This window comes from Ranitomeya imitator, chromosome 2, assembly GCF_032444005.1.
Source record: "Ranitomeya imitator isolate aRanImi1 chromosome 2, aRanImi1.pri, whole genome shotgun sequence".
Lineage (NCBI taxonomy): Eukaryota > Metazoa > Chordata > Amphibia > Anura > Dendrobatidae > Ranitomeya > Ranitomeya imitator.
This window is the reverse complement of record NC_091283.1, coordinates 388,941-415,722: the sequence shown is the minus strand read 5'-3', so window position 1 is coordinate 415,722 and position 26,782 is coordinate 388,941. Positions and strand designations below refer to the sequence as shown.

At 53.1% G+C, this 26,782-nt stretch overlaps 1 protein-coding gene across 1 annotated transcript in view; it reads right to left on the bottom strand.

The window, feature by feature from the left end:
- The window catches only part of TSPAN6 (tetraspanin 6), a 114,143-nt gene that overhangs the window by 14,437 nt on the left and 72,924 nt on the right, over positions 1–26,782 (bottom strand). Inside the window, exons 2-3 of the mRNA XM_069746075.1 lie at positions 8,393–8,581; positions 7,170–7,244 (exon numbers count right to left, since the gene is read on the bottom strand). Coding sequence (XP_069602176.1) covers positions 7,170–7,244; positions 8,393–8,581 — 264 coding nt within the window. The remainder of the gene's footprint in view (positions 1–7,169; positions 7,245–8,392; positions 8,582–26,782) is intronic.

Sequence of the window (26,782 nt, the reverse complement as noted above, 5' to 3'; positions counted from 1 at the left end):
CAGTCGGGGGGTCTCCCGTCCTCTACAGGAGGCAGTGTCACATCTATGGGAGTTATGGAGGCAGTCGGGGGATCTCCCGTCCTCTACAGGAGGCAGTGTCACATCTATGGGAGTTATGGAGGCAGTCGGGGGGTCTCCCGTCCTCTACAGGAGGCAGTGTCACATCTATGGGAGTTATGGAGGCAGTCGGGGGGTCTCCCGTCCTCTACAGGAGGCAGTGTCACATCTATGGGAGTTATGGAGGCAGTCGGGGGGTCTCCGTCCTCTGCAGGAGGCAGTGTCACATCTATGGGAGTTATGGAGGCAGGCGGGGGTCTCCCGTCCTCTACAGGAGGCAGTATCACATCTATGGGAGTTATGGAGGCAGTCGGGGGGTCTCCCGTCCTCTACAGGAGGCAGTGTCACATCTATGGGAGTTATGGAGGCAGTCGGGGGTCTCCCATCCTCTACAGGAGGCAGTGTCACATCTATGGGAGTTATGGAGGCAGTCGGGGGGTCTCCCGTCCTCTACAGGAGGCAGTGTCATATCTATGGGACTTATGGAGGCAGTCGGGGGATCTCCCGTCCTCTACAGGAGGCAGTGTCACATCTATGGGAGTTATGGAGGCAGGCGGGGGTCTCCCGTCCTCTACAGGAGGCAGTGTCACATCTATGGGAGTTATGGAGGCAGTCGGGGGTCTCCCGTCCTCTACAGGAGGCAGTGTCACATCTATGGGAGTTATGGAGGCAGGCGGGGGTCTCCGTCCTATACAGGAGGCAGTGTCACATCTATGGGAGTTATGGAGGCAGTCGGGGGTCTCCGTCCTCTACAGGAGGCAATGTCACATCTATGGGAGTTATGGAGGCAGGCGGGGGTCTCCCGTCCTCTACAGGAGGCAGTGTCACATCTATGGGAGTTATGGAGGCAGTCGGGGGTCTCCCGTCCTCTACAGGAGGAGGTCACATTTATGGGAGTTATGGAGGCAGGCGGAGGACTCCGGTCCTCTACAGCAGGGGTCCCCAACTCCAGTCCTCAAGGCCCAACCAACATGTCATGTTTTCAGGATTTCCTTAGTCTTGCCCAGGTAATAATTGCATCACCTGTGCAATGCAAAGGAAATCCTGAAAACATGACCTGTTGGTGGGCCTTGAGGACTGGAGTTGGGGACCCCTGCTCTACAGGAGGCAGTGTCACATCTATGGGAGTTATGGAGGCAGTCGGGGGTCTCCGTCCTCTATAGGAGGCAGTGTCACATCTATGGGAGTTATGGAGGCAGTCGGGGGTCTCCGTCCTCTGCAGGAGGCAGTGTCACATCTATGGGAGTTATGGAGGCAGGCGGGGGTCTCCCGTCCTCTACAAGAGGCAGTGTCACATCTATGGGAGTTATGGAGGCAGTCGGGGGGGTCTCCCGTCCTCTACAGGAGGCAGTGTCACATCTATGGGAGTTATGGAGGCAGTCGGGGGGTCTCCCGTCCTCTACAGGAGGCAGTGTCACATCTATGGGAGTTATGGAGGCAGTCGGGGGACTCCCGTCCTCTACAGGAGGCAGTGTCACATCTATGGGAGTTATGAAGGCAGTCGGGGGTCTCCCGTCCTCTACAGGAGGCAGTGTCACATCTATGGGAGTTATGGAGGCAGTCGGGGGGTCTCCTGTCCTCTACAGGAGGCAGTGTCACATCTATGGGAGTTATGGAGGCAGGCGGGGGTCTCCCGTCCTCTACAGGAGGCAGTGTCACATCTATGGGAGTTATGGAGGCAGTCGGGGGGTCTCCCGTCCTCTACAGGAGGCAGTGTCACATCTATGGGAGTTATGGAGGCAGGCGGGGGTCTCCCGTCCTCTATAGGAGGCAGTGTCACATCTATGGGAGTTATGGAGGCAGGCGGCGGGGGGGGGGGGGGGTCTCCCGTCCTCTACAGGAGGCAGTGTCACATCTATGGGAGTTATGGAGGCAGTCGGGGGGTCTCCCGTCCTCTACAGGAGGCAGTGTCACATCTATGGGAGTTATGGAGGCAGTCGGGGGGTCTCCGTCCTCTGCAGGAGGCAGTGTCACATCTATGGGAGTTATGGAGGCAGGCGGGGGTCTCCCGTCCTCTACAGGAGGCAGTGTCACATCTATGGGAGTTATGGAGGCAGTCGGGGGGTCTCCCGTCCTCTACAGGAGGCAGTGTCACATCTATGGGAGTTATGGAGGCAGTCGGGGGTCTCCCGTCCTCTACAGGAGGCAGTGTCACATCTATGGGAGTTATGGAGGCAGTCGGGGGGTCTCCCGTCCTCTACAGGAGGCAGTGTCACATCTATGGGAGTTATGGAGGCAGTCGGGGGATCTCCCGTCCTCTACAGGAGGCAGTGTCACATCTATGGGAGTTATGGAGGCAGTCGGGGGGTCTCCCGTCCTCTACAGGAGGCAGTGTCACATCTATGGGAGTTATGGAGGCAGTCGGGGGGTCTCCCGTCCTCTACAGGAGGCAGTGTCACATCTATGGGAGTTATGGAGGCAGTCGGGGGGTCTCCGTCCTCTGCAGGAGGCAGTGTCACATCTATGGGAGTTATGGAGGCAGGCGGGGGTCTCCCGTCCTCTACAGGAGGCAGTATCACATCTATGGGAGTTATGGAGGCAGTCGGGGGGTCTCCCGTCCTCTACAGGAGGCAGTGTCACATCTATGGGAGTTATGGAGGCAGTCGGGGGTCTCCCATCCTCTACAGGAGGCAGTGTCACATCTATGGGAGTTATGGAGGCAGTCGGGGGGTCTCCCGTCCTCTACAGGAGGCAGTGTCATATCTATGGGACTTATGGAGGCAGTCGGGGGATCTCCCGTCCTCTACAGGAGGCAGTGTCACATCTATGGGAGTTATGGAGGCAGGCGGGGGTCTCCCGTCCTCTACAGGAGGCAGTGTCACATCTATGGGAGTTATGGAGGCAGTCGGGCGGTCTCCCGTCCTCTACAGGAGGCAGTGTCACATCTATGGGAGTTATGGAGGCAGGCGGGGGTCTCCCGTCCTCTACAGGAGGCAGTGTCACATCTATGGGAGTTATGGAGGCAGTCGGGGGGTCTCCCGTCCTCTACAGGAGGCAGTGTCACATCTATGGGAGTTATGGAGGCAGTCGGGGGTCTCCCGTCCTCTACAGGAGGCAGTGTCACATCTATGGGAGTTATGGAGGCAGTCGGGGGGTCTCCCGTCCTCTACAGGAGGCAGTGTCACATCTATGGGAGTTATGGAGGCAGTCGGGGGATCTCCCGTCCTCTACAGGAGGCAGTGTCACATCTATGGGAGTTATGGAGGCAGTCGGGGGGTCTCCCGTCCTCTACAGGAGGCAGTGTCACATCTATGGGAGTTATGGAGGCAGTCGGGGGGTCTCCCGTCCTCTACAGGAGGCAGTGTCACATCTATGGGAGTTATGGAGGCAGTCGGGGGGTCTCCGTCCTCTGCAGGAGGCAGTGTCACATCTATGGGAGTTATGGAGGCAGGCGGGGGTCTCCCGTCCTCTACAGGAGGCAGTATCACATCTATGGGAGTTATGGAGGCAGTCGGGGGGTCTCCCGTCCTCTACAGGAGGCAGTGTCACATCTATGGGAGTTATGGAGGCAGTCGGGGGTCTCCCATCCTCTACAGGAGGCAGTGTCACATCTATGGGAGTTATGGAGGCAGTCGGGGGGTCTCCCGTCCTCTACAGGAGGCAGTGTCATATCTATGGGACTTATGGAGGCAGTCGGGGGATCTCCCGTCCTCTACAGGAGGCAGTGTCACATCTATGGGAGTTATGGAGGCAGGCGGGGGTCTCCCGTCCTCTACAGGAGGCAGTGTCACATCTATGGGAGTTATGGAGGCAGTCGGGCGGTCTCCCGTCCTCTACAGGAGGCAGTGTCACATCTATGGGAGTTATGGAGGCAGGCGGGGGTCTCCCGTCCTCTACAGGAGGCAGTGTCACATCTATGGGAGTTATGGAGGCAGGCGGGGGTCTCCCGTCCTCTATAGGAGGCAGTGTCACATCTATGGGAGTTATGGAGGCAGGCGGGGGGGGGGGGGGGTCTCCCGTCCTCTACAGGAGGCAGTGTCACATCTATGGGAGTTATGGAGGCAGGCGGGGGGGGGGGGTCTCCCGTCCTCTACAGGAGGCAGTGTCACATCTATGGAAGTTATGGAGGCAGTCGGGGGGTCTCCCGTCCTCTACAGGAGGCAGTGTCACATCTATGGGAGTTATGGAGGCAGTCGGGGGATCTCCCGTCCTCTACAGGAGGCAGTGTCACATCTATGGGAGTTATGGAGGCAGTCGGGGGGTCTCCCGTCCTCTACAGGAGGCAGTGTCACATCTATGGGAGCTATGGAGGCAGTCGGGGGGTCTCCCGTCCTCTACAGGAGGCAGTGTCACATCTATGGAAGTTATGGAGGCAGTCGGGGGACTCCCGTCCTCTACAGGAGGCAGTGTCACATCTATGGGAGTTATGGAGGCAGTCGGGGGGTCTCCCGTCCTCTACAGGAGGCAGTGTCACATCTATGGGAGTTATGGAGGCAGTCGGGGGGTCTCCGTCCTCTGCAGGAGGCAGTGTCACATCTATGGGAGTTATGGAGGCAGGCGGGGGTCTCCCGTCCTCTACAGGAGGCAGTGTCACATCTATGGGAGTTATGGAGGCAGTCGGGGGGTCTCCCGTCCTCTACAGGAGGCAGTGTCACATCTATGGGAGTTATGGAGGCAGTCGGGGGGTCTCCCGTCCTCTACAGGAGGCAGTGTCATATCTATGGGACTTATGGAGGCAGTCGGGGGATCTCCCGTCCTCTACAGGAGGCAGTGTCACATCTATGGGAGTTATGGAGGCAGTCGGGGGGTCTCCCGTCCTCTACAGGAGGCAGTGTCACATCTATGGGAGTTATGGAGGCAGTCGGGGGGTCTCCCGTCCTCTACAGGAGGCAGTGTCACATCTATGGAAGTTATGGAGGCAGTCGGGGGACTCCCGTCCTCTACAGGAGGCAGTGTCACATCTATGGGAGTTATGGAGGCAGTCGGGGGGTCTCCCGTCCTCTACAGGAGGTAGTGTCACATCTATGGGAGTTATGGAGGCAGTCGGGGGGTCTCCCGTCCTCTACAGGAGGCAGTGTCACATCTATGGAAGTTATGGAGGCAGTCGGGGTGTCTCCCGTCCTCTACAGGAGGCAGTGTCACATCTATGGGACTTATGGAGGCAGTCGGGGGATCTCCCGTCCTCTACAGGAGGCAGTGTCACATCTATGGGAGTTATGGAGGCAGTCGGGGGGTCTCCCGTCCTCTACAGGAGGCAGTGTCACATCTATGGGAGTTATGGAGGCAGGCGGGGGTCTCCCGTCCTCTACAGGAGGCAGTGTCACATCTATGGGAGTTATGGAGGCAGTCGGGGGGTCTCCCGTCCTCTACAGGAGGCAGTGTCACATCTATGGGAGTTATGGAGGCAGTCGGGGGTCTCCCGTCCTCTACAGGAGGCAGTGTCACATCTATGGGAGTTATGGAGGCAGTCGGGGGGTCTCCCGTCCTCTACAGGAGGCAGTGTCATATCTATGGGACTTATGGAGGCAGTCGGGGGATCTCCCGTCCTCTACAGGAGGCAGTGTCACATCTATGGGAGTTATGGAGGCAGGCGGGGGTCTCCCGTCCTCTACAGGAGGCAGTGTCACATCTATGGAAGTTATGGAGGCAGTCGGGGGACTCCCGTCCTCTACAGGAGGCAGTGTCACATCTATGGGAGTTATGGAGGCAGTCGGGGTGTCTCCCGTCCTCTACAGGAGGCAGTGTCACATCTATGGGAGTTATGGAGGCAGTCGGGGGGTCTCCCGTCCTCTACAGGAGGCAGTGTCACATCTATGGGAGTTATGGAGGCAGTCGGGGGTCTCCCGTCCTCTACAGGAGGCAGTGTCACATCTATGGGAGTTATGGAGGCAGTCGGGGGGTCTCCCGTCCTCTACAGGAGGCAGTGTCATATCTATGGGACTTATGGAGGCAGTCGGGGGATCTCCCGTCCTCTACAGGAGGCAGTGTCACATCTATGGGAGTTATGGAGGCAGTCGGGGGGTCTCCCGTCCTCTACAGGAGGCAGTGTCACATCTATGGGAGTTATGGAGGCAGTCGGGGGGTCTCCCGTCCTCTACAGGAGGCAGTGTCACATCTATGGAAGTTATGGAGGCAGTCGGGGGACTCCCGTCCTCTACAGGAGGCAGTGTCACATCTATGGGAGTTATGGAGGCAGTCGGGGGGTCTCCCGTCCTCTACAGGAGGTAGTGTCACATCTATGGGAGTTATGGAGGCAGTCGGGGGGTCTCCCGTCCTCTACAGGAGGCAGTGTCACATCTATGGGAGTTATGGAGGCAGGCGGGGGGTCTCCCGTCCTCTACAGGAGGCAGTGTCACATCTATGGAAGTTATGGAGGCAGTCGGGGGACTCCCGTCCTCTACAGGAGGCAGTGTCACATCTATGGGAGTTATGGAGGCAGTCGGGGGGTCTCCCGTCCTCTACAGGAGGCAGTGTCACATCTATGGGACTTATGGAGGCAGTCGGGGGATCTCCCGTCCTCTACAGGAGGTAGTGTCACATCTATGGGAGTTATGGAGGCAGTCGGGGGGTCTCCCGTCCTCTACAGGAGGTAGTGTCACATCTATGGGAGTTATGGAGGCAGTCGGGGGGTCTCCCGTCCTCTACAGGAGGCAGTGTCACATCTATGGGAGTTATGGAGGCAGTCGGGGGGTCTCCCGTCCTCTACAGGAGGTATTGTCACATCTATGGGAGTTATGGAGGCAGTCGGGGGGTCTCCCGTCCTCTACAGGAGGCAGTGTCACATCTATGGGAGTTATGGAGGCAGTCGGGGGGTCTCCCGTCCTCTACAGGAGGTAGAGGTAAGACCTGCATCTATCAGCCATACCACAAATGTCCGGTGAACGCCCCATAACTAAGTCTAATAGAGGCAGAACAAGGAATCCATAACGTGATCAGTATTAGTGCGAGGAGCCGCACTGGACCGGGCCATGGTGAAAACACACGAAGACGGGATGTGACATTAGGAAGAATATCTATGAGGGTCCCAGAAAAGATCCCTGCACTAAACGGAGCCAGAAATCAAGTGTCAGTGCTGGAAAATCAGCTTCTACACAGAAAAGAACGGCCTTCCTGAGGGTCCGCTCTGTGCCAGGACCACCCCCTCATTGTGCCCACTCTGTGTGCAATCTCACCTCATGTCTGAAGACTAGTCCCACAATGGCCGCCACCAATTCAATAAGGAAGATGAGAGACAGGAACATGGCGTACTGGAAACAGAAAGAGCCGCTATCAGTGTGTGTCTGCCGCAAATCAGTCATCGCACCTACATGGAGACCCACGCCCACTGCCATTCGCCCACGCCCATAGCTATCCGCCCCGCGCCCACTGCCATCCGCCTCGCGCCCACTGCCATTCGCCCCGCGCCCACTGCCATTCGCCCCGCGCCCACTGCTATCCGCCCCGCGCCCACTGCCATCCGCCTCGCGCCCACTGCCATCCGCCTCGCGGCCACAGCTATCCACCCCGCGCCCCACTGCCATTCGCCCACGCCCACTGCCATTCGCCCACGCCCATAGCTATCCGCCTCGCGCCCACTGCCATCCGCCTCGCGCCCACTGCCATTCGCCCCGCGCCCACTGCCATTCGCCCCGCGCCCACTGCCATTCGCCCCGCGCCCACTGCTATCCGCACCGCGCCCACTGCCATCCGCCTCGCGGCCACAGCTATCCACCCCGCGCCCCACTGCCATTCGCCCCGCGCCCACTGCCATTCGCCCCGCGCCCATAGCTATCCACCCCGCGCCCCACTGCTATCCGCCCCGCGCCCACTGCCATTCGCGGCCACAGCTATCCACCCCGCGCCCCACTGCTATCCGCCCCGCGCCCACTGCCATTCGCCCTGCACCCACTGCCATTCGCCCCGCGCCCACTGCCATTCGCGGCATAGCTATACGCCCGTGCCCATAGCTATCCCGCCACACGCCCATAGCTATCTGCCCCGTGCCCACTGCCATTTGCGCCCACTGCCATTCACGCCCATAGGTATCCCGCCTAGCGCCCACTGTCATTCGCGCCCATAGCTACCCCACCCCGCGCCCATAGCTACCCCGTCCCGTGCCCATAGCTATCCTGCCACGCGCCCATAGCTAACCCGCCCCGCGCCCATAGCTACCGCGCCCATAGCTACCCCGACCCGTGCCCATAGCTATCCAGCCACGCGCCCATAGCTAATCACCCCGCGCCCAAAGCTACCCCGCACCCGTGCTCATAGCTATCCTGCCACGCGCCCACAGCTACTCCGCCCCGCGCCCACAGCTACTCCGCCCCGCGCCCACAGCTAACCACCCCACACCCATAGCTGCCCCGCGCCCATTCATGCCCATTGCTGTCCACGCCGCGCACACACATGTCCTTACCAGTTTCAGCATCCAGGTACTGGCGCGGCAGGTGGCAAAGCAACCAAAGGTCCCCAGCAGGACGATCACAGCCCCGGTGCCAATCAGGACGTACGGCACATTGATGGCTTTTTCATTCAGCAGTGAGAAGTAGACATCTAAGCTGACTTTTCCCCAAACGCCCACAGTCAGTAGGATCACACCGGTAATCTGCAGATAGAGAGCGACCGTCAGGACGACCACAACCAACAGATCTCACACCGTCACCACTGATCGGAGACTGCTGCAATGGGATTGTCGGTCAACGATGTTCACTTTCCCAACTTCCCAGCACATTCCTGACAGGCAGAGAGCTGGAAGCCATTCCTGGGAGCTACTGACTGCAGCAACGAAATGGAGACCAGGGCTCCTCTGAGGTCAGCACTGTGTTATAGACGACCACGGACACCAATGTCTCCGAGTGCACTAGCCATAAAATACCAGCTCCTATGGGTGTGCACAGTGATCGGGCATCTCACCATCAACTTCAGCAGGAAGACAGATTCTCAATAGCTGACCATCCAATGGCTTTGGAGCCGCTGGTCAGTGATGAATATTGGGGTTAATATTGATCCCATATTTATGGGATATACATTATTGGCGTTGCAATGAAGGGACAAACATAACACATTCACTCACTACTGTAACCCCTCTAACTGAACACTCCGATGGAAGATGCTATTCGTGCCGTGTTTTATCTCTATAGAAAGGTAAAATCGTGATAGAAAACAATGACAGTATCTCCCACCTGGGACCTCCAAGGGCAAAGATATCCTGAAAGTTCAGGATCTCAATCACACAACAAGCCCTCAAGGGGAGGTCTGTGCGCATAACCTGGACCTAATAAAAACCAGTTTGGACTTCTGTCATTGTTTATTCTGGAAGAATAAGATAGTTCTCTGTGAGAATGGCCATTTTCCTAACCGAAGTGGTTCCCTCCATAAAGATAAGAGCCATCCCTGCAACATCAGCTCTAGGAATTCATTTTCGTTATTCCTTTTTATTTTATGAAATTGTATATACCGCATTGTTTTGTTCCCATTTTATAAAATCTTTGTATATTTTTATAAACACTACCTATCCTCGTAGATTAAATGTATAAAATGTAATAGATCTGTGGTGGCAGCAAGTACCGTATATACTCGAGTATAAGCCTAGGGTGGGATATGCAGCAGCTACCGGTAAATTTCAAAAATAAAAGTAAAATTAATTGAGACATCAGTAGTTAAGTGTTTGTGAATATCCATATTGAATCAGGAGCCCCATATAATGCTCCATACAGTTTATGATGGGCCCCATAAGATGCTCCATATTAAAATATGCCCCATAAAATGCTCCACAAATGTGGATTATGGCCCCATAAGATGCTCCATACAGATATTTGACCCATTTGCTGTTGCTGCGATTAAAAAAAAAAAAAAAAAAAAAATCACATACTCCCCTCTCGTCGCTCAGGCCCCCGGCACTTGCTATATTCACCTGCTCCACACTCCACCACCGACCGCCGCTGTGTCTTCCCGTCTTCCGCACTGATGTTCAGGCAGAGGGTGCACTAATCGCGTCATCGCGCCCTCTGTCTTGAGCGTCACTGCAGAGGACGCGGAAGACGCAGCGGCGCCGATGGTGGAACGGGGAGCAGGTGAATATAGAGCACTGCGTTATACTCACCTGCTCCTGGCGCGGTCCCTGCATGTCTGTTCCCTGTCAGCTTCTTCCTGCAGTGAGCGGTCACCGTTACCGCTCATTACAGTAATGAATATGCGGCTCCGCCCCTATGGGAGTGGAGCCGGGTCATATTCATTACTGTAATGAGCGGTACCATGTGACCACTCACTACAGGAAGAAGCTGCCGGCGCCCGGGAACAAGGGACGTGCAGGGACCACGCCAGGAGCAGGTGAGTATTATTACACAGCTGCCGCTCCCCCTCCCCCTCCGACCCCCTGGGAATGACTCGAGTATAAGCAGAGAGGGGGACTTTCAGCCTAAAAATTGGGCTGAAAATCTCGGCTTATACTCGCGTATATACGGTAGTTTCTTTTGCTATTGGGCAGCACAGTGGCTCACTGGTTAGCAGTGTCACTATGCAGTGCCGAGGTCCAGGGTTCAAACCTAACCAAGGACATCTGCAAAGAGTTAGTTTGTATGTTCTCCCCGTCTTTGCGTGGGTTTACTCCAGGGTCTCTGATTTCCTTCCAAGCTCCAAAAACTGATAGGGAATTTAAATTGTGAGCCCCAATGGGGACAGAGATGATGTGTGAAAAGCTGTAGAATTAATGACACTATATAAGGGAGTAAAACAAAAAAAATTAATTACGTACTTGACAGTGACCATACTGGGATATATATGGATAGACATAGGGGAAAACATGGCACAGCACTATAATTGTGGGTGCACAGGCCCTCAGCAGTTCACCCAATATGTGCCCAACTTCATTCTAGGAAAAAAGGAAAGCAGCCCTCCATTTCCTCCGAGTGAATAGGTGGATTTCTCCAGACCCGTATGGCATGGCGCCGTCATAGCGCACACGGAGCCTTTCTCAAGCACTGAATCAATGACATCGGTGCAAAGATGCTGAATCTCATAGAACTCTTGAAAGTGCTTTACCCTGCGACATATATCCAGACAGAATAACTTGGTATGGAGGATTATCGGAGTGGACAGGTTTACACCTGGCAGAAGGAAAGCATGAAACCCACCTGGAGAAAGAGCGGTCACACGACAGGTAGAAGGATGGACACAAATAATGAGATATTGGTTATCAACGACGCTATTCATTACAGACATGGACATTACTATTATAGCACCGCTTATTCCAATACAAAAAGGAGAGGAGGCAGGCGCCACCACGGGCAACAGAAAAGGCAAGAGAAAATCTCACCCCAGCCACCATGAAAAAGCGGGAGCAGAACTATCAATACAAGGGGCTCACCGATTCAGAAACAGCCGTACGGAGCAAGGGTCTGCCCCTTACTAAATCTACCCACGTGGATCATCAAGAGATCTAACAACGTACTCAATGATTCAGAAACAGCCGTACGGAGCAAGGGTCTGCCCCTTACTCCATCTACCCATGGGGATCATCAATAGAGCTAACAAGGTGATCACCGATTCAGAAACAGCCGTACGGAGCAAGGGTCTGCCCCTTACTCCATCTACCCATGGGGATCATCAATAGAGCTAACAAGGTGATCACCAATTCAGAAACAGCCGTACGGAGCAAGGGTCTGCCCCTTACTCCATCTACCCATGGGGATCATCAATAGATCTAACAAGGTGATCACCGATTCAGAAACAGCCGTACGGAGCAAGGGTCTGCCCCTTACTAAATCTACCCACGGGGATAATCAATAGATCTAACAAGGTGATCACCGATTCAGAAACAGCCGTACGGAGCAAGGGTCTGCCCCTTACTCCATCTACCCATGGGGATCATCAATAGATCTAACAAGGTGATCACCGATTCAGAAACAGCCGTACGGAGCAAGGGTCTGCCCCTTACTCCATCTACCCATGGGGATCATCAATAGATCTAACAAGGTGATCACCGATTCAGAAACAGCCGTACGGAGCAAGGGTCTGCCCCTTACTCCATCTACCCATGGGGATCATCAATAGATCTAACAAGGTGATCACCGATTCAGAAACAGCCGTACGGAGCAAGGGTCTGCCCCTTACTCCATCTACCCATGGGGATCATCAATAGATCTAACAAGGTGATCACCGATTCAGAAACAGCCGTACGGAGCAAGGGTCTGCCCCTTACTCCATCTACCCATGGGGATCATCAATAGAGCTAACAAGGTGATCACCGATTCAGAAACAGCCATACAGAGCAGGGGTCTGCCCCTTACTCCATCTTCCCATGGGGATCATCAATAGATCTAACAAGGTGATCACTGATTCAGAAACAGCCGTACGGAGCAAGGGTCTGCCCCTTACTAAATCTACCCACGGGGATCATCAATAGATCTAACAAGGTGCTCACCGATTCAGAAACAGCCGTACGGAGCAAGGGTCTGCCCCTTACTAAATCTACCCACGGGGATCATCAATAGATCTAACAAGGTGCTCACTGATTCAGAAACAGCCGTACAGAGCAGGGGTCTGCCCCTTACTCCATCTACCCATGGGGATCATCAATAGATCTAACAAGGTGCTCACTGATTCAGAAACAGCCGTACGGAGCAAGGGTCTGCCCCTTACTAAATCTACCCACGGGGATCATCAAGAGATCTAACAAGGTGATCACCGATTCAGAAACAGCCGTACGGAGCAAGGGTCTGCCCCTTACTAAATCTACCGACGGGGATCATCAACAGATCTAACAAGGTGCTCACCGATTCAGAAACAGCTGTACGGAGCAAGGGTCTGCCCCTTACTAAATCTACCCACGGGGATCATCAATAGATCTAACAAGGTGCTCACCGATTCAGAAACAGCCGTACGGAGCAAGGGTCTGCCCCTTACTAAATCTACCCACGGGGATCATCAATAGATCTAACAAGGTGCTCACCGATTCAGAAACAGCCGTACGGAGCAAGGGTCTGCCCCTTACTAAATCTACCCACGGGGATCATCAAGAGATCTAACAAGGTGCTCACCGATTCAGAAACAGCCGTACGGAGCAAGGGTCTGCCCCTTACTAAATCTACCCACGGGGATCATCAAGAGATCTAACAAGGGGCTCACCGATTCAGAAACAGCCGTACGGAGCAAGGGTCTGCCCCTTACTAAATCTACCCACGGGGATCATCAATAGATCTAACAAGGTGCTCACCGATTCAGAAACAGCCGTACGGAGCAAGGGTCTGCCCCTAACTCCATCTACCCATGGGGATCATCAATAGATCTAACAAGGTGATCACCGATTCAGAAACAGCCGTACGGAGCAAGGGTCTGCCCCTTACTAAATCTACCCACGGGGATCATCAAGAGATCTAACAAAGTACTCAATGATTCAGAAACAGCAGCACTGAGCAAGGGTCTGCCCCTTACTCCATCTACCCATGGGGATCATCAATAGATCTAACAAGGTGATCACTGATTCAGAAACAGCTGCACTGAGCAAGGGTCTGCCCCTTACTCGATCTACCCATGGGGATCAACAACAGATCTAACAAGGTGATCACCGATTCAGAAACAGCCGCACTGACCAAGGGTCTGCCCCTTACTCCATCTATCCATGGGGATCATCAATAGATCTAACAAGGTGCTCACCGATTCAGAAACAGCCATAACGAGCAAGGGTCTGCCCCTTACTCCATCTAGCCATGTGGATTGTGGTGAAATATGTGTATATATATCTATATGTGTGTAGTGACATATGTCTAGGGTTATATGTGTGACTAGTGATAATATAACATCTGTCCTGAAGGCAAGTCGCACCTAGGTGTTAATAGGTACTTCCTTGAGACTAGTAGAAATTATTTCTCCATATCTCACTAGGAGGTCTGGCTATGGCCAAGAAGAAAGGAACACTTGACACCTCCTAGTGCTTGTAGGGGAGATGCTAATTGTGGCCTGAGGGGATCTATTCCTTGGAACCACCTCACAAGTGTCTCCAGAGGAAAATAATATATATTCATTAGTAGAGCGGCCGTGCCCAATAAAACAGACCGCTATTATGATATTAACCTGGGGGGCCGGTCTAGAATCCTGACCTCAGACCAAAGTTATAAATTTAGGCTGCAGACAGAGAATTGTGTTCACATGATGGGGGCAGCCTGAGAAGCTGGTGTGATCCAATCTACATCGTGCTACCCTCAGGGAGCAGAAAGCAACTCCCAGTTAAGGTACCTTCACACTGAGCGACTTTAGAACGATAACGATAGCGATCCGTGACGTTGCAGCGTCCTGGATAGCGATATCGTTGTGTTTGACACGCAGCAGTGATCAAGATCCTGCTGTGAGATCGCTGGTCGGAGCTAGAAGGCCTGAAATTTATTTTGTCGCTGGATCACCCGCTGACATCGCTGAAGCGGGGTGTGTGACGCCGATTCAGCGATGTCTTCACTGGCAACCAGGGTAAACATCGGGTTACTAAGCGCAGGGCCGCTCTTAGTAACCCGATGTTTACCCTGGTTACCATTGTAAAAGTTAAAAAAAACAAACAGTACATAATTACATTCCGGTGTCTGTCCCCCGGCCTCAACTTCCCTGCACTGTGTCAGCGCCGGCCGGCCGTAAAGCAGAGTACAGCAGTAACTTTTACAATGGTAACCAGGGTAAACATCGGGTTACTAAGCGCAGCCCTGCGCTTAGTATCCCGATGTTTACCCTAGTTACCCGGGGACTTCGGCATCGTTGGTCGCTGGAGAGCTGTCTGTGTGACAGCTCTCCAGCGACCACACAACGACGAAACAGCAACACTGCAGCGATTGGCATCGTTGTCTATATCGCTGCAGCGTCGCTTAATGTGACGGTACCTTTAGATAATTTCTGTAAGTTCTCCTGTTTATTTTGATACTGTTTACATAAGTTGTACATCTTTTTATTATCATATTTTTATACCTTTTTCTTATTGTAAGCATTGAACCTTTTGTTATTTAAGTATAAAACTTTAACAAGTTGAACCTTGAATGTTCTAAAAGTATCCATCGCCTAAGGTGTGTGAGCCTTATGAGTGAAAGGCATATTTTTATTAGTATTATTTTTCCGGGACTCATCGCCCGTGTATTCGATGAGTGGTGGCAGCGTGTATGAGCAGGTGTGTGGCCTGGGTCGGTGTGTGATTTATGCTTCCATTACAGCATAGGACAGAGGTTGAATGCTGGACTGAGAGTGGGGAGATAGATTAACCCTTGCAGGCACAACCCCAAGTCACGTGTGAGAGCAGGCACGTGACGAATAAGTGACACCACAGAGAAGGGATCCGTGACATGGATCATCAATAAATCTAACAAGGTGCTCACTGATTCAGAAACCGCTGCACTGAGCAAGGGTCTGCCCCTTACTCCATCTACCCATGTGGATCATCAATAGATCCAACAAGGTGCTCACTGATTCAGAAACAGCCGCGTGGAGCAAGGGTCTGTGCTGTGTGGTGACATGTTAGATCACTGTGTGTCCACTCATCACAGGGGTCTACAATCCTGGAGTCAGTGCGTGGCCGGTATATAGGGCTACAGATCCTCACTGTGCTGTGTGGTGACATGTTAGATCGCGGTGTGTCCCCTCATCACAGGGGTCTACAATCCTGGAGTCAGTGCGTGGCCGGTATATAGGGCTACAGATCCTCACTGTGCTGTGTGGTGACATGTTAGATCGCGGTGTGTCCCCTCATCACAGGGGTCTACAATCCTGGAGTCAGTGCGTGGCCGGTATATAGGGCTACAGATATCACTGTGCTGTGTGGTGACATGTTAGATCACGGTGTGCCCCCTCATCACAGGGGTCTACAATCCTGGAGTCAGTGTGTGGCCGGTATATAGGGCTACAGATATCACTGTGCTGTGTGGTGACATGTTAGATCGCGGTGTGTCCCCTCATCACAGGGGTCTACAATCCTGGAGTCAGTGCGTGGCCGGTATATAGGGCTACAGATCCTCACTGTGCTGTGTGGTGACATGTTAGATCGCGGTGTGTCCACTCATCACAGGGGTCTACAATCCTGGAGTCAGTACGTGGCCGGTATATAGGGCTACAGATATCACCGTGCTGTGTGGTGACATGTTAGATCGCGGTGTGTCCCCTCATCACAGGGATCTACAATCCTGGAGTCAGTGCGTGGCCGGTATATAGGGCTACAGATATCACTGTGCTGTGTGGTGACATGTTAGATTGCGGTGTGTCCACTCATCACAGGGGTCTACAATCCTGGAGTCAGTGCGTGGCCGGTATATAGGGCTACAGATCCTCACTGTGCTGTGTGGTGACATGTTAGATCGCGGTGTGTCCACTCATCACAGGGGTCTACAATCCTGGAGTCAGTGCGTGGCCGGTATATAGGGCTACAGATATCACTGTGCTGTGTGGTGACATGTTAGATCGCGGTGTGTCCCCTCATCACAGGGGTCTACAATCCTGGAGTCAGTGTGTGGCCGGTATATAGGGCTACAGATATCACTGTGCTGTGTGGTGACATGTTAGATCGCGGTGTGTCCACTCATCACAGGGGTCTACAATCCTGGAGTCAGTGCGTGGCCGGTATATAGGGCTACAGATATCACTGTGCTGTGTGGTGACATGTTAGATCGCGGTGTGTCCACTCATCACAGGGCTCTACAATCCTGGAGTCAGTGCGTGGCCGGTATATAGGGCTACAGATATCACTGTGCTGTGTGGTGACATGTTAGATTGTGGTGTGTCCCCTCATCACAGGGGTCTACAATCCTGGAGTCAGTGCGTGGCCGGTATATAGGGCTACAGATATCACTGTGCTGTGTGGTGACATGTTAGATTGCGGTGTGTCCACTCATCACAGGGGTCTACAATCCTGGAGTCAGTGCGTGGCCGGTATATAGGGCTACAGATCCTCACTGTGCTGTGTGGTGACATGTTAGATCGCGGTGTGTCCCCTCATCACAGGGGTCTACAATCCTGGAGTCAGTGCGTGGCCGGTATATAGGGCTACAGATATCACTGTGCTGTGTGGAGACATGTTAGATCGCGGTGTGTCCACTCATCACAGGGGTCTACAATCCTGGAGTCAGTGTGTGGCTGGTATATAGGGTTACAGATATCACTGTGCTGTGTGGTGACATGTTAGATCGCGGTGTGTCCACTCATCACAGGGGTCTACAATCCTGGAGTCAGTGCGTGGCCGGTATATAGGGCTACAGATATCACTGTGCTGTGTGGTGACATGTTAGATCACGGTGTGTCCGCTCATCACAGGTGTCTACAATCATGGAGTCAGTGCGTGGCCGGTATATAGGGCTACAGATCCTCACTGTGCTGTGTGGTGACATGTTAGATCGCGGTGTGTCCACTCATCACAGGGGTCTACAATCCTGGAGTCAGTGCGTGGCCGGTATATAGGGCTACAGATATCACTGTGCTGTGTGGTGACATGTTAGATCGCGGTGTGTCCGCTCATCACAGGTGTCTACAATCATGGAGTCAGTGCGTGGCCGGTATATAGGGCTACAGATATCACTGTGCTGTGTGGTGACATGTTAGATCGCGGTGTGTCCACTCATCACAGGGGTCTACAATCCTGGAGTCAGTGCGTGGCCGGTATATAGGGCTACAGATATCACTGTGCTGTGTGGTGACATGTTAGATCGCGGTGTGTCCACTCATCACAGGGGTCTACAATCCTGGAGTCAGTGCGTGGCCGGTATATAGGGCTACAGATATCACTGTGCTGTGTGGTGACATGTTAGATCGCGGTGTGTCCACTCATCACAGGGGTCTACAATCCTGGAGTCAGTGCGTGGCCGGTATATAGGGCTACAGATATCACTGTGATGTGTGGTGACATGTTAGATCGTGGTGTGTCCACTCATCACAGGGGTCTACAATCCTGGAGTCAGTGCGTGGCCGGTATATAGGGCTACAGATATCACTGTGCTGTGTGGTGACATGTTAGATCGCGGTGTGTCCACTCATCACAGGGGTCTACAATCCTGGAGTCAGTGCGTGGCCGGTATATAGGGCTACAGATATCACTGTGCTGTGTGGTGACATGTTAGATCGCGGTGTGTCCTCTCATCACAGGGGTCTACAATCCTGGAGTCAGTGCGTGGCCGGTATATAGGGCTACAGATATCACTGTGCTGTGTGGTGACATGTTAGATCGCGGTGTGTCCACTCATCACAGGGGTCTACAATCCTGGAGTCAGTGCGTGGCCGGTATATAGGGCTACAGATATCACTGTGCTGTGTGGTGACATGTTAGATCGCGGTGTGTCCTCTCATCACAGGGGTCTACAATCCTGGAGTCAGTGCGTGGCCGGTATATAGGGCTACAGATATCACTGTGCTGTGTGGTGACATGTTAGATCGCGGTGTGTCCTCTCATCACAGGGGTCTACAATCCTGGAGTCAGTGCGTGGCCGGTATATAGGGCTACAGATATCACTGTGCTGTGTGGTGACATGTTAGATCGCGGTGTGTCCCCTCATCACAGGGGTCTACAATCCTGGAGTCAGTGCGTGGCCGGTATATAGGGCTACAGATATCACTGTGCTGTGTGGTGACATGTTAGATCGCGGTGTGTCCTCTCATCACAGGGGTCTACAATCCTGGAGTCAGTGTGTGGCCGGTATATAGGGCTACAGATATCACTGTGCTGTGTGGTGACATGTTAGATCGCGGTGTGTCCTCTCATCACAGGGGTCTACAATCCTGGAGTCAGTGTGTGGCCGGTATATAGGGCTACAGATATCACTGTGCTGTGTGGTGACATGTTAGATCGCGGTGTGTCCTCTCATCACAGGGGTCTACAATCCTGGAGTCAGTGCGTGGCCGGTATATAGGGCTACATATATCACTGTGATGTGTGGTGACATGGTTGTATCACACCCAACATGGACCAGAGGAAGCGAAGGAAAGAGTTGTCTCAGGAGATTAGAAAGAACATTATAGACAAACATGTTACAGGTAAAGGTTATAAGACATCTCCAAGCAGCCGGATGTTCCTGTGACTACAGCTGCACATATTATCCAGAAATGTAAGATCCATGGACTGTAGCCGACCTCCCTGGACGTGGCCGCAGGAGGAACATTGGTGACAAATCAAAGAGACGGATAATACGAATGGTAACAAAAGAGCCAGAAAAACTTCTAAACAGATTAAGGCTATGTGCACACGTTCAGGAATTCATGCAGAAAATTCCTGAGAATTCCGGACATTTTCTGCATGAAATCCGCAAGAAAACCGCATGCGTTTTTGCCACGATTTTGCCGCGTTTTTGCCGCGGTTTTTTCCGGACACTTCCCAATGCATTTTGGAGTGGGAAATCCGCAAAAAAACGCATCATGTGCACAAAACATGGGGAATTCATTCTAAATGATGGGATGCTTATTGTATGCGGTTTTTTTGCGGTTTTATAGCGTTTTTATCGGGAAAAACCGCGAAGAAAACGCGAAAAAAACACAACGTGTGAACACAGCCTAAAGGTGAACTTCTCGTTCAAGGAACATCAGTGCCAGATCGCACCATCCGTCATTGTATGAGCCAAAGTGCATTCATGGGAGACGACCAAGGAGGACACCATTGTTGAAAAAAATCATAAGAAAGCCAGACTGGAATTTGCCAAACTACATGTTGACAAGCCCCAAAGCTTCTGGGAGAATGTCCTATGGACAGATGAGACAAAAATTGAACTTTTTGACAAGGCACATCAGCTCTATGTTCACAGACGGAAAAATGAAGAATATCAAGAAAAGAACACTGTCCCTACTGTGAAAGATGGAGGAGGCTCTGTCATGTTCTGGGGCTGCTTTGCTGAATGAGACAGATGGGGCAGGACCTTGGGACAGGATGGAGACAGATGGGGCAGGTTCATGGGACAGGATGGAGACAGATGGGGCAGGATCATGGGGCAGGATGGAGACAGATGGGGCAGGATCATGGGGCAGGACCTTGGGACAGGATGGAGACAGATGGGGCAGGTTCATGGGACAGGATGGAGACAGATGGGACAGGGTCATGGGGCAGGATGGAGACAGATGGGGCAGGATCATGGGGCAGGATCATGGGGCAGGACCTTGGGACAGGATGGAGACAGATGGGGCAGGTTCATGGGGCAGGATGGAGACAGATGGGGCAGGGTCATGGGACAGGATGGAAACAGATGGGGCAGGATCATGGGGCAGGATGGAGACAGATGGACAGGAGTTTGGGACAGGATGGAGACAGATGGGCAGGAGTTTGGGACAGGATGGAGACAGATGGGGCAGGATGGAGACAGATTGGGCAGGATCATGGGGCAGGATGGAGACAGATGGGGCAGGATCATGGGGCAGGAAGGAGACAGATGCGGCAGGATCATGGGGCAGGATAGAGACAGATGGGGCAGAATCATGGGGCAGGATGGAGACAGATGGGGAAGGATCATGGGACAGGATGGAGACAGATGGGGCAGGATCATGGGGCAGGATGGAGACAGATGGGGCAGGATCATGGGGCAGGACCTTGGGACAGGATGGAGACAGATGGGGCAGGTTCATGGGACAGGATGGAGACAGATGGGACAGGGTCATGGGGCAGGATGGAGACAGATGGGGCAGGATCATGGGGCAGGATCATGGGGCAGGACCTTGGGACAGGATGGAGACAGATGGGGCAGGTTCATGGGGCAGGATGGAGACAGATGGGGCAGGGTCATGGGACAGGATGGAAACAGATGGGGCAGGATCATGGGGCAGGATGGAGACAGATGGACAGGAGTTTGGGACAGGATGGAGACAGATGGGCAGGAGTTTGGGACAGGATGGAGACAGATGGGGCAGGATGGAGACAGATTGGGCAGGATCATGGGGCAGGATGGAGACAGATGGGGCAGGATCATGGGTCAGGATGGAGACAGATGGGGCAGGATCATGGGGCAGGAAGGAGACAGATGCGGCAGGATCATGGGGCAGGATAGAGACAGATGTGGCAGAATCATGGGGCAGGATGGAGACAGATGGGGAAGGATCATGGGGCAGGATGGAGACAGATGGGGCAGGTTCATGGGGCAGGATGGAGACAGATGGAGCAGGATCATGGAACAGGACCTTGGGACAGGATGGAGACAGATGGGGCAGGATGGAGACAGATGGGGCAGGATAATCCCCTCCACTCACCGCTCACATAGGGTTAATGGCAGCGGTAATGGACCGCGTTATGCCGCGGGTAACTCACTCCGTTACCGCCGCTATTAACCCTGTGTGACTAATGTTAAAATAAAAAAAATTAAAAAAACCTGCTATGCTCACCTCCCGTAGTCGGACGATGCACTCGCGCCTGCCAAAAAAAAAAGGGGAAGAAGCCAGCACTGCTTATGGTCAGAACGCAATAACTGAAGTGCAATTGCACATAAATTCTAACTGTATTTCAAATATGAGACATTTAGCAAACAATTGATCAATTCTTTGAGCTACCCCGCCACTTCACGGCAATCTCATAATGGGGCAGTCCTAATCTTCGTATTTTATTTACGTTGTGCCATTATGGCTTCCTGAATGTATAAAAAAAAAAAAAAAAAAAAAAAAGGACCACATTAAATGCGAACTGTACCTGGAGCATTTTCAGAATCACTCCCTTGGTGTCAGGAAAGGCAAGCGCAGGTAAAGGCCGATCAGGTCCAGAGCGGACATTTCAGATCTGGCTTCCACACTGCCAAACCCGCACCAAAGATGAAGATAAAAAAAATTAAAAAAACCTGCTATGCTCACCTCCCGTAGTCGGACGATGCACTCGCGCCTGCCGCCAGCTTCCGTTCCCATGATGCATTGCGAAATTACCCAGAAGACTTAGCGGTCTCGCGAGACCGCTAAGGGATCTGGGTAATTTCGCAATGCATTCTGGGAACGAAAGATGGCGGCAACCCCACCCCCAACCGGCTGCTTCCTCTGTACAACGCCAACCCTGACCGACTGCTTCCTCTGTACAACCCCACCCCCAACCCTGAGCGGCTGCTTCCTCTGTACAACCCCACCCCCAACCCTGAGCGGCTGCTTCCTCTGTACAACCCCACCCCCAACCCTGACCAGGTGCTTCCTCTGTACAACCCCACCCCCAACCCTGACCGGGGCTTCCTCTGTACAACCCCACCCCCAACCCTGAGCGGCTGCTTCCTCTGTACAACCCCACCCCCAACCCTGACCAGGTGCTTCCTCTGTACAACCCCACCCCTGAGCGGCTGCTTCCTCTGTACAACTCCACCCCCAACCCTGAGCAGCTGCTTCCTCTGTACAACCCCACCCCCAACCCTGACCGGCTGCTTCCTCTGTACAACCCCACCCCCAACCCTGACCGACTGCTTCCTTTGCACTACCCCACCCCCAACCCTGAGCGGCTGCTTCCACTGTACAACCTCACCCCCAACCCTGAGCAGCTGCTTCCTCTGTACAACCCCACCCCCAACCCTGACCGACTGCTTCCTTTGCACTACCCCACCCCCAACCCTGAGCGGCTGCTTCCTCTGTACAACTCCACCCCCAACCCTGAGCAGCTGCTTCCTCTGTACAACCCCACCCCCAACCCTGACCGGCTGCTTCCTCTGTACAACCCCACCCCCAACCCTGACCGACTGCTTCCTTTGCACTACCCCACCCCCAACCCTGAGCAGCTGCTTCCTCTGTACAACCCCACCCCCAACCCTGACCGACTGCTTCCTTTGCACTACCCCACCCCCAACCCTGAGCGGCTGCTTCCTCTGTACAACTCCACCCCCAACCCTGAGCAGCTGCTTCCTCTGTACAACCCCACCCCCAACCCTGAGCGGCTGCTTCCTCTGTACAACCCCACCCCCAACCCTGAGCGGCTGCTTCCTCTGTACAACCCTACCCCCAACCCTGAGCGGCTGCTTCCTCTGTACAACCACACCCCCAACCCTGACCAGGTGCTTCCTCTGTACAACCTCACCGGCTGCTTCCTCTGTACAACCCCACCCCCAACCCTGAGCGGCTGCTTCCTCTGTACAACCCCACCCCCAACCCTGAGTGGCTGCTTCCTCTGTACAACCCCACCCCCAACCCTGAGCGGCTGCTTCCTCTGTACAACCCCACCCCCAACCCTGACCAGGTGCTTTCTCTGTACAACCCCACCCCCAACCCTGACTGGCTGCTCTCTGTATAACCCCGCCCACACCCCTTACTGGCTGCTCTCTGTATAACCCCGCCCACACCCCTTACTGGCTGCTCTCTCTGTATAACCCCGCCCACACCCCTTACTGGCTGCTCTCTCTGTATAACCCCGCCCACACCCCTTACTGGCTGCTCTCTCTGTATAACCCCGCCCACACCCCTTACTGGCTGCTCTCTCTGTATAACCCCGCCCACACCCCTTACTGGCTGCTCTCTCTGTATAACCCCGCCCACACCCCTTACTGGCTGCTCTCTCTGTATAACCCCGCCCACACCCCTTACTGGCTGCTCTCTCTGTATAACCCCGCCCACACCACTGACTGCTTTCACTGTATAAAGGCGCCGACCACTCCTCTACTGGTTGCTTTCTATTTACAACCCTGCCCACACTATTGAGTGACGGCTTTCTGTGTACACTGTACATGGGCAGAAAGTTGCCAATCAGCGTTGGCGGTGGGATTGGATTACCTGGCATCAGTTTTCATCTAATAATAATCTCTTGCCGATAAAAGTGATTTTATAAAAACTACAACAAGCATCCCAGTAATTGACACATGGCTGGAATCAGGGTTTCTGCCTCTACATTAAGCTGCTTTGAGATTAAGGGGCAAAAACCTGCTAACAGATTCCCTTTAATATTTGTTGAAAAACATTTACAAAGTAGATATCTGAAGACATTTGCTAAAACCAGAGCTTGTTCACACAGGGCCTGCGGAGGCAGTAACGTGAGGCTTAGTGACCTCAACTGATAATAGGGCAAGAGATCCCAGCAGGAATTCGGCTCCAATATGAAGAGTCGACTTCGGAGCTCCTACAAGGAATAACTTCTACACACACAGAACTGACAAACAACTTGTAAAGACGAGAAGAAACTGAGAGAAACTTCCCAGGTTACTCACCCGACTGCTCCCACCCAATGAATGATGAAGCACAAAGAAAAAAAGACGTTAATTGTTATTAAAAGAAAGTTGTACAAACAGACATAAATCATTATATCCTGCAGCGCTCATTGTGGAGACGGGAATTCAGAGAAAAAAATCAACACAACGCCATCAGATATCATCAGCCACCATACCATCATCAACAGCCACCACCATCAACCACCACACCGCCCTCATCAGTCACCACGCCATCAACAGCCACCAAACACCACGCCATCAACAGCCACCACTATGAACCACCACACCGCCCTCATCAGTCACCACCATCAACCACCACACTGCCCTCATCAGTCACCACCATCAACCACCACACTGCCCTCAGTCACCACGCCGTCAACCACCACCAACCACCACACCGCCCTCAGTCACCACGCCATTAACAGCCACCACCATCAACCACCACACCTCCCTCAGTCACCACCAACCAGTCACCACCATCAACCACCACACCGCCCTTATTAGTCACCACCAACCACCACGCCATCAACAGCCACCACCAACCACCACACCGCCCTCAGTCACCACCGTCAACCACCACGCCATCAACCACCACACCGCCTCAGTCACCATGCCATCAACAGCCACCACCATCAACCACCACACTGCCCACATCAGTCACCACCAACCACCATGCCATCAACAGCCACCATTAAACACCACATCACCCTCATCAATCACCACCAACCACCACGCCATCAATAGCCACCAGCATCAACCACCACACCGCCTCAGTCACCACGCCATCAACAGCCACCACCATCAACCACCACACTGCCCTCAGTCATCATCAACAGCCACCACCACCAAGCCGCCCTCATCAGTCACCACGCCATCATCAGCCAAATCATATCCTGCAGCGCTCATTGTGGAGATGGGAATTCAAAGAAATCATCACAACGCCAGCAGATATCATCATCAGCAAGTAAAGTTGCCAGATCATGCTTAGTGCATAATCAGCAACTTTATCAGTCAGTGCAGCGCTGAAAAGGTTTATATATATTTATATATATATATATATATATATATATATATATATATATATATATATATATATATATATATATATATATATATATACACACACACACACACACACCGTATATACTCGAGTATAAGCCGACCCGAGTATAAGCCGACCCCCCTACTTTTGCCACAAAAAACTGGGAAAACTTTTTGACTCGAGTATAAGCCTAGGGTGGGAAATGCAGCAGCTACCGGTGAATTTCAAAAATAAAAATAGATGCTCCATACCGTTCATTATGGCCCCATAAGATGCTTCATATAAAGCTGTGCCACATATAATGCTCCATACTGTTCATTATTGCCCCATAGATGTGCCATAGAAAGCTCTGCACCATTCATTATTGCCCCATAGATGTGCCATATAAAGCTGTGCCATTGCTGCAATTAAAAAAAAATTCCATACTCACCTTTCTTGCTTGCAGCTCCTCAGCGTCCGGTCCCGGCGTCTCTCCGCACTGACTGATCAGGCAGAGGGCGGCGCGCACACTATACATCATCGCGCCCTCTGACCTGAACAGTCAGTGCGGAGAGACGCCGGGAAGATGGAGCGGCGCCCGGCGTGTGGAACGTGGACAGGTGAATATGTAATACTTACCTGCTCCCGGCGTCCGGCTCCATCTCCCGGACAGCTGGTCTCTGGGTGCCGCAGCCTCTTCCTTTATCAGCGGTCACCGTTACCGCTCATTAGAGAAATTAATATGCGGCTCCACCCCTATGGGAGTGGAGTCCATATTCATAAGTTTAATGAGCGGTCCCACGTGACCGCTGAACAGGGGAAGAGCTGCGGCACCCGGAGACCGTGGGACTGCAGGGACAGCGCCAGGAGCCCCGGAAGCAGGTAACAATGCCTCAGCGCCCTCTCTGTTATGAACAGGTGATTCAGAACCACAATGGACCTAGTGGTTAAGAGCACACAAAGTGACCTGATAGTTACTAACATAGGACGAGCTCTGAGACGTGGGAACTCTGCTGACCGCAATCCCTAATCCTATCATACCACACTAGAGGCAGCCGTGGATTGCGCCTAACGCTCCCTATGCAACTCGGCACAGCCTGAGAAACTAGCTAGCCCTGAAGATAGAAAAATAAGCCTACCTTGCCTCAGAGAAATTCCCCAAAGGAAAAGGCAGCCCCCCACATATAATGACTGTGAGTTAAGATGAAAATACAAACACAGAGATGAAATAGATTTTAGCAAAGTGAGGCCCGACTTACTGAATAGACCGAGGATAGGAAAGATAGCTTTGCGGTCAGCACAAAAACCTACAAACAACCACGCAGAGGGGCAAAAAGACCCTCCGCACCGACTAACGGTACGGAGGTGCTCCCTCTGCGTCTCAGAGCTTCCAGCAAGCAAGAAAAACCAATATAGCAAGCTGGACAGAAAATATAGCAAACAAAAGTAACACAAGCAAAACTTAGCTTATGCAGGGCAGACAGGCCACAAGAACGATCCAGGAGAAAGCAAGACCAATACTGGAACATTGACTGGAGGCCAGGAACAAAGAACTAGGTGGAGTTAAATAGAGCAGCACCTAACGACTTAACCCCGTCACCTGAGGAAGGAAACTCAGAAGCCGCAGCCCCACTCACATCCACCAGAGGAAGCTCATAGACAGAACCAGCCGAAGTACCACTCATGACCACAGGAGGGAGCTTGACCACAT